The sequence below is a fragment of the Anarrhichthys ocellatus genome, unplaced genomic scaffold, assembly GCF_004355925.1.
Source record: "Anarrhichthys ocellatus isolate YVR2014 unplaced genomic scaffold, GSC_Weel_1.0 scaffold4, whole genome shotgun sequence".
Taxonomy (NCBI): Eukaryota; Metazoa; Chordata; class Actinopteri; order Perciformes; family Anarhichadidae; genus Anarrhichthys; species Anarrhichthys ocellatus.
In genome coordinates, this window is record NW_022280034.1 from 11,041,863 (window position 1) to 11,050,738 (window position 8,876).

At 43.8% G+C, this 8,876-nt stretch overlaps 1 protein-coding gene across 1 annotated transcript; it reads right to left on the reverse strand.

Annotated features, from left to right (window-relative positions):
• Positions 1–866: 866 nt before the first annotated feature.
• lrrc3ca (leucine rich repeat containing 3Ca) lies at positions 867–5,475 on the reverse strand. Its single transcript, XM_031843740.1, has 2 exons — positions 5,207–5,475; positions 867–2,279 (listed from the first exon to the last, which is right to left on the reverse strand). Exon 2 carries the CDS (start codon positions 2,194–2,196, stop codon positions 1,402–1,404), a length of 795 nt encoding a protein of 264 aa, XP_031699600.1. The 5' UTR covers positions 2,197–2,279; positions 5,207–5,475; the 3' UTR covers positions 867–1,401.
• Between the last annotated feature and the right edge of the window lie 3,401 nt (positions 5,476–8,876).

Here is an 8,876-nt window from a genome sequence, read left to right on the forward strand (position 1 = left end):
GACGATTTCTTCAGAAGAGACACAAAAGCTTCTTCCTCTTCGCACCGGTCTGGTGCAATAGGAGATTTACATCCCTGGCAGCTCTTTGAAATGGACAAGCAGGTCACAGCCCCATAAATGTTATTTGGAAAACCCATGGGAGTGACCGCATCAGACAATACGGCCTCCAGAGGCACCCTGGGTGCTTATTAAAGGCATGAGAGATAATGGAAAACAGCACAAAAGCACAGGCTCTGTCTATATAACCAGGTATGATCATGAAGGATTCCTCTGTGTTCCCTTAATTACTCTGGGTGCAAGGGGGAGCTTGTTTGCTGAAGGGCTTTTCCTACCAGAATATGAAAAGTTTGTCCCTATTTCGATTACAAGTCTCTCTCCTCATCTCTTTGTATTGTATGACAGCTGAACTGCAGTACCCTCTAATTCTCTGCTTCTCATATCAACCTTTTCTGACAATTACATGATATTTAAAGGGCTATTGGCTGGTGACTAAAGATTAGCATATTGTGCCGAGGAGTCATTCCGGAGCTGCAGTTTGTTTCTGGTATCTGCTAAAAGGACTTAAATCTTTCATCACCCCTGGTTAACGAGTGACGGGTTTTTTATTCGTTCCCTCCTCACAAACCAACAACATCCTACGTCCATGCATTTGATGGGCAATGGGCTGACATGGACTCTTTATGTGCAGTGTAGAGTACTGCTGTGCTTTGTAGATAATGTAGGCATCCCTCTGGTTATGGGAGTGCGTTAGCTATCAAAAACATCAGAGTAACAACTGATAAGCCCCTCACCACACAGCGATCTGATTCATCAGCCTAGTGAGCTGAATATGCATTCGCTAAAGAGTCATTCAGATTCTAATTACTGCACAGTCACTGACACAGTTGTTCAGTAAGAGAAACCCCAAAAACAACAATTTAATTGGAAAACATCATTTTACTTAGAATATACTAGTGAATACCGTAAGAGTTTTAATGGAAACAGTTGTACATGGAGATCGTCATTCTAGTGGTGCCTGTTCCTATCGTTCATATTGCTGTTAGACGTTGTCTACGTAATTGTCTGCGTGTGAGCGAGGTGCATCTCCTGTAGGTGCATGCACCACTGGATAAATCCTATTTGTATCCAAAAACATGCTGCTGCTTTTATTCCCTTAGCGCACGTAGTGGACCATCAACCGAGCCAACAAAACCACTCAATGGGTCGCTGAAAGATGAATTATTCATAGGTGGCATCGGCCTGGTTTTCTTGTGCAGATGCACGTCTTGTTGCCCACCATAGCTCTGTGACAACAACTGAGCAAAACCATCTGAGACTGATGATGACCGCGGTTGTAGGTTGTAGCGCCATCCTATTTGGCGCGGGTTTCCCCTACAGGTCCCACGTGTAGATCCATCAGCCCTATACCACAGTACTAATGGTGGAAGACTCCTCTGACTTGCCCTGTCTGATGGGCAACGACTTGAGATACTCCAGGTGTCTGCGGGCGTCCTCCTGATTAGCCCGGACATAGTAGACCAGGTAGGAGATGACCATGGTGAACCAGCCGAACATGACGACCAGCATGGCCACGTCTGTAGTCCTCTTCATCACCACACATAGGTCTATGTCTGGTGCCAACAGGAAGGCAAGTCCTTGAACTCCTATTTCCTCCGGATCTGAAGTCTGGCACACGATGCCCGTCAGCGACGCAGGCTCCAGGTCCACGCGGGGCATGGCCATCTGCAAGTTGCAGTCACAATGCCACGGATTGTTTGTTAGGTTGGCGCGAGACCGCAGGCCCTCGAAAGACTCAGGGTTAAAGTTTACTAGCTTGTTAGAAGAGACGTCTAGGAACTGTAGTGAGGATCCCAGGCCTCTGAATGCCCCTGGCTCTAACTGGCTTATTTCATTGTGCGATAGATCCAGTTCGATCAGATAGGGCAAACCTGCAAAAGCATTTGTTGGGACTGTAGTAAAGAGGTTGAAGTCCAGGTAGACGCGTTGTGTGTCATTGGGGATATCCTGGGGGATCTCCGTGAGCTGCTGATTGCTGCAGCGCACCGTCTTGCCGCTGCTCTCGCTCTCAGAGCAGTAGCAGCTCTTGGAGCAACTGGTAGCAGCATGGTGGAAGCAAAAGGTCATGAGCACCAGGCTGTGCAGCAGCAAACACATGACCACTGAGTGGCGCAGTAACCAGTCTGCAAGTAGGGGCATTGTGGGATGCGGGCATGCTCCAGGAAGGACCACCTGGACGCAGGAGGCGAAGTCCACATCAACCTCCCCAGTAGCTTTTAAGTCTATGACATGAAAACAAAAGAAAGTCACATTAGCAAAGGTAGGAAGACTACCCTTTGAAAAAAACAGAAGTGCAGATTGTACCGTGAAATAGTTTTCTCAAGCTAGCATAGGTGATTATTAACAATGTTCTTCAGAATCCAGAGTGTTATCTAACACAGAAATCAGGGGGTAGTCTACAGTAGCTTCTCTAATTGCAGTGAGCAGGCAGAGGGAATGCTGCATTTCAGCATGTAGTTGGCCAGAAACAACCGAACTTCTGTTTATTTCGAGGAAAGTCTAAGGATCAAACATTGCCTTCATTACCAACTAAATAAACAAGCTACAAAAGTCCTTTGGTGTCACTGTGCCTCCTTTATAATTGACATCCCTGCCATGCAGGGCTATTTCAGTACACAGACTGGCATTAACATAGTGATGTGACACCATGTGTGGAAGAAAATGTTCCAAACAAAACATAAAGTATATCTTTCATGTTTCTAGTTCTTTCTAGCTGCCACGCTGATGCAACCATTTTATTAAAAGTGAGCATTAAAAATGTCCGAGCTTGGTGTCCGTCAAGCTATGCAGTTGCTCGGGTCATTTACTTTAGAAGTGCAAGTAACACAGTAAAAGCTCGTCTGTGTGTCCTGTAAATTACACTTTATATTTTGTATGTAAGCCTTTGAAAATAGCAGGTCTACCCACCCTAACACACTTCATTAATAGCTGAACAGGGCTACCTCCTATCCTGTTACTAATCCTCTTAAGGAAAAACTCCTTAAGTCAATTTACCAATCCTTTTGTTGGGGTAAATGCTAATGCTATGAACAGCACCAAGGACAACAAAACAGACAATGTGACGGCCTGTCCTCTCTGAGACAAAAAAAGAACCACAGAGTTTAACCAGACTTCTTGATTTCTCCAAAATGGCTGGAGACTGGACAAGATCCACTTACCAAGATTAAAAAATGAAATCGATCTCTAAGTACCTCAAAGTATCACATGGCGTTGGGGGGTAGAGGACAGAGTGTAGTGGCAATGGCGGTGTGTATTTGTGTGTAAAGGGGACAGATGTCTTGTCTACGAGACACAGATAATAACACTCATTGTGTTACGCCGGTTTTTCGAGATGCCTACCAGACAATCCCAATAATGAGGGGGGAGATGGAGGCAGAGCAAAGGGCGGATGAAGCCTCTGCTATTACGAAGTTCTGACTGGATGAGAGGCCATATCCATACGTCTTCATTTCAGCAAAGCGATTTCCAGAGGATGTCCCTCTGCACTTCATGTCAGCAGGGTAAATGAGAATGTGAAATAGCATGACAAAGGCAGTTCAACACCCGAGAGAATAAAGGTCTTGCCTAAACTAAATGGGAAACATTATGCTCCTGCAAAGGCTGTACTCTTCCCGTCACACAGTATGCCAGCCTGGTATTTTGCTGAGAGATAATGGGGGAGGAGGAGGAAGAGATGAGCATGTGCGCACCGAGGGAAAATGGGCACACCAGCACTGGGTTGTGAGAGAAAGAGGGATATCCAGAGGATTTAAGGAGAGGGGGGTAACATTACGATAACAAGACAGAGAACAGTGTGTGACACTAACGAGATATCGAGGAAAGGGGCACATGTTTGTCAGTCACAGGGACAGCTGATGAAGACAGCTGGCAGTGAAAGAATAAAGGGGAGAGATGAGATAAACAGAAAAGAGAGGGTGTTATCCAAATAAGTGGCAGGGTAAAAATATTTTCCATCCAAAATAAGCCTCTCAAAGACTCAATTGTGTCATTTTACTATACCCCGACAACAACAATAACCCATCTTACAGCCACATACAGAATCAATCAGTTAGCCTCTAAATCTGGCAAAGTCTCAATCAGTGTTCCTAAAGTCATTACTTCTGTGATGAATAACCCTTCTGCTTTTAATTTAAACAATAAATAGAGTGCTCATGAAGGTCAGTCTCTCGCTTCATAAATTCAATGTCCGTGCAGCACGGACAAGTCCCTCGCACCGACTATTTTAGAAGCAGTCATTGCTTCAAACACGAGAGGCGATAAAATGCAACACAAATGTATCGTGATAATACACTTTGTGATGATGTAGTGTTCATGTATGAATCTCACCTCTCACAGCTATGAGCGTCGCATGAATGGCAGATAAACTGGTTTAGTTATGAATGGGCGGGTGTGGATGAGTGAAAGGTAAACAGGGACATAAAGCATCCCTGACATATTTAACTTGAAACGTGGGCTTTTAATGTAACTGTAGTGTAATCAGTGCTTTCACCTTTATCGACTCCCAACCCCTCACTGCCAATCTCGATTATTAGGCATGCTCTTTTTTATTCCTTATTGCACTGTTTACCAGAAGACCTGCATTTCTCCCACAGATCAATCTTGCTGATAGCAATAACAACACTTATTCAGGCGGGCAGTCTGCTCTGACTGTAATGCTCTTTAAATAGTGTAATGGCATTTAATGTACACTATGGATTGTGCATTATAGATTAATACGAGTTTAATCTCATCGCCATTGTAATCAGTTTACATATCTCTTCAAGATAAATAAACATAAACTTAATTAAAACAACACCCATGATGTAATTACTTTATATATTAATCACAACACAAGCTGAGGGCATTTAAGATGCAGAATTAAAGCGCAACAGTGGGTTAAGTATCAGTTCCTGCTCAAATTCAAATTCTAAGCAACAAGCATCTGGTGGAAAATGAACTCAAAGGACGGGAGGATAAAGGCGATGCCTCGTGGGAATTGATAACCTTGTTAAGTTTGTCTTTCATCCTGTTTCAGTCAGCGCCATGCGGCGCTTGTTTCCAGCCAATCACATTTAAAAAACCCGCATTAAAACTCGTAAACAGCCGCTATTTTGATGGATCAAGACGTGTAATCCCAAATATCCCAAAGCAAACACAAGTGCACACTCACGTCTTCGCCGCTTTCCCTCTCCTCCTCATGATGTGTATCTCAGCAAGTGCCCAGCAATGATATGGTCCCGCGGATCAGCGCGCTCTCCGAAAGGCGGATCGGCCAATATTTTGGTTCGCTTCGATCAGGTGCTTTTTTGCAGCTCGTTAAACTTGTGCTAGAGAGCCGCTCTGGCAACCACTGGAAATGCTTCTACAGTTCAGGGCTCGCTCAGTGCAGCGTTTAGTTTCCACGCAACCAAAAAAGAAAAAGAAAAAAAAAACTAGGCAGCAGCGTTGCTGGAGCGTTGCATGGACGAGGACGAAGCGCGGGGGCAAAGCGTGTAAGTGATGGTGGTATCAGACAGACCCTGAAGCATTAATGTCAAGTTTAAAATGACGCGCAATGCATTTACGCACAGAAAGCGTTCATGGCTGGATGTGTTTGGTCGGATCTGAGCGGTGCAAAATGCATTAATGCAAACATGGAGGGACTGATTCTGCATTCATTCATGTGCATCTGTTGATTGCTGTAAATAAAGTGGATCTGCATGCATCAGGTGCCAGTAAACTGAGGGGTACCCCTCCCACACACACACACACACAAGTGATGTCATACACAGTGTGGATGAGTTGGCAGCCAACACTAATCATGTTTGATCTGAAGCTTGTTGTTTCAAACATGCAGCCTGGCTGCCAGGGCGGTGGATCTTTGGCTGCCTCCGGGGCCTTTTCCTGCCTGCTGCCAGCCGATAAGGAAGTCCAATCAAATCCACTATGAAAACAGACGTTCGTGGAGCACTGGAGTGGGAGAGTCGGCCAAGCAGTCGGTCATAAGGTATTAATGGAATTAAAATCAATGAGGTGGGATACTCCACCCAAACTCACTCCCTGGTGCTCTGGAATGGCAGACTGTAAATGATTAACTGCAGCTATGGGTCTTTCTTTCATTTCTTTGCAAAGTGGGCAACTTCCTTCATGCCTCGACTTCAATGGGGGTATGGATGTCACATTAGACCATCTACATCACTTGTCATTCTGTTTCTGTTATGTTACTTCTCATTTGTGCTACCCAGGCAACATCTGTTGTTCCCTTGTAAACTGACAGAGTTGACCATGCAGATAAAACCCGCAGGAGTTGTAGCTGCACAACACAAAAGGCAGTCATGTTGGGTTATGGAGGTGCTAGTATGTTTTTATTGTTATATCTGTTTCGCCCTCCAAATATAAGCTTTGCTGTTCAGGTTGAGCTGTTAACAAGTCTGCTGAGGTTTGTATTTCTTTGGGCTCATTGGACTCTCTACGGTGAATTATCACAACGTTACACTAAGCTGTAGATATACTGGCCAAAGTCAGACCCAAAACTGAATCTAATGATGTTTTAATGCTTCGGGATGACATGGTAGGGTTGATTGATTGATAAAACCATTATACATGTCCCAGTCTCCATGAGAAACACATAACTTGGTGTTCATTGTTGCTGCTCTATAGTCACTGCTGTTACAGCCCCGAGGTTAAGAGGCTGCTCTTGTCAATTAGAGGGCGATTAGATAGGTGGAGGAGTGTATGACAGCGAAACAGCAGAAAATAGGATTACTTTCCTGATCGGCAGGGGAGAGTGCACTGGCAGTCAGTTTTCCCCAGCTTTATCAGATTACTTCAAATGCTCCACTGTGGTTGGCAGCTAGACGGGCGCTGTATGCATTATCAACCAAGCATTAGTCCTGACTACACTTTCAAGTCGATCAAAGTTCCTTTTTTAACCTCCCCCCCCCCTACTCTGTTTCTCTCCAGCCTGTCAAGTATCTCAAAGCAGGCTCAGGCATCCTCTCTGTTACCCTGATACCTGTGCAGGTGGCATATCTGCAAGATGACATTAATCCATGAAGCCAAAGTGCTGACATTTGGGCTGAGAAAATATTAGCTCAAAACGTTCTACCCATACATGAATGTAGATATATAAGCACACACAAAGACACTCACAGTCAGTTTCTGGCTCCCTGCTTACTCATCATCCCTGAGTAAGATCAAAGTACTGCCTTGTCTTTATGAATTCAACATTATCCTGCACTTTATTTATTTATTTCCTTACCTGTCTTGAACCTTTTATTCAAACACTGTGAGAAATGAGCTTTACAAGGATTTTCACCGCTCCTGCCCATAACAGAGGGGCCACCTCACCTCATCTTCCCCTGTGAAGATCCCCGTCTTTGAAGTCTGATATCATTGACATGAAGGGAACAATAGACTGGCGAAATGAAAGTGCTGTAGATGTTCATTGATCCTTGTTGAATTCCCTCGCTGATAGCTTTGGCCGGCTGAGTCTTTTCAAAAGCTTCCGACCAAAGGAGTCTTGAGTTCTCAGTAAAGGCAGATCATGAATGGCTTAATGCTCAAATGGGATGGTCAAAGGGGTTTGATGGTGTTTGTAGCTCATACAATTTTATGTTTTAGGTCGGTGGTTCCCAACCTGGGGATCGGGATCCCTGCAAGGGGTCGTGAGATTAATTAAAAGTCTCAAGATGGCTACTAAAAAACAAAAACCTGCAATGCAAAGTTATGTTTTTTGGCCTTTTACCTTATTTTTTTTTATCTCTTCAGGGATAAAAAAAAATTGTTAACTAACATTATTGAGTTTCTACAGCCATGCTAGCGGCTCTGCATTTACATAGTGGTGCTTTGCTAACATGCTCACTTGTAACAGTGACAACATGCTCATGTTTAGCATCAATATTGGTTAGCATGTCCACGATCATTGTTTAGCGAGTTAGCATGCTAACATGTGTTAATTAGCATTTAAAACAAAATGTACAACTGAGGCTGATTGGAATGTCATTAGTTTTGCGGGCATTTGGTCTTCAACCAAAATACTGGAAATATTTTGGCCTGATGATTGTGCTAAATGAAAGGTCAAGGGATCACGAAAATGATTCCAGTTCATCCTGTAGGGATCATACATGTCTGTACATTTTTTAAATGACTTGAATCAGTGTTATTTCGGCTATATCAGTCAGTACGATGGAAGTCAGGGTACTCTATATTTCACTCTGCCAGCTGATGAAGCTGGTTAATCCAATCTGCCTCCTGTTTTGAATCCATATTAGGTGTGACCTTGCTGAAGAAAATCAGTTCTTACTCTGCACGCTGTGAATATAAGGTGTTCCCTTTGCTGCAAATGTATAGTTATGTTAGCAAAACACTGAGCGGTAACATTTCCCACAAGTGTACAATCACCAAAGTGGTGTCAGTGATTGTGATGTATGGCGTCTTAAATGTTAAGTTGTTACAGTTGCCTGCCAACACAGGATGGAGGTGGGTAAAGCAGTTTTCCACTGCCCTTTTAAAGTAATTAATAATTCCTAGTCCTTCATTGTGTCTCTCAGACATGTTCACAATGACAGGCAGGGAGGGGTGTTCACCTTAAAGGTCATGTTATGGACTTCCAGAGACACTGCTGGAAATGGGATGGTCAAAGCACGACCCGAAAACATCTTTCAATAAAGGTTAGAGGTTTAGTCTAGATGACTTCCCTAAACACAGGTGGGAGGTCTTCAAAAGTATGTTAAAGGTTTGACTATCCACATGTCACATCTTATTTTTTTGTCATCTAGTTGCTCTTCTCATTTCTATGTTCTCCAGTGAGCATAAACACAAGTTAGTTGTTCTACCTTCTACAGTTTGCTGCCAGCTAT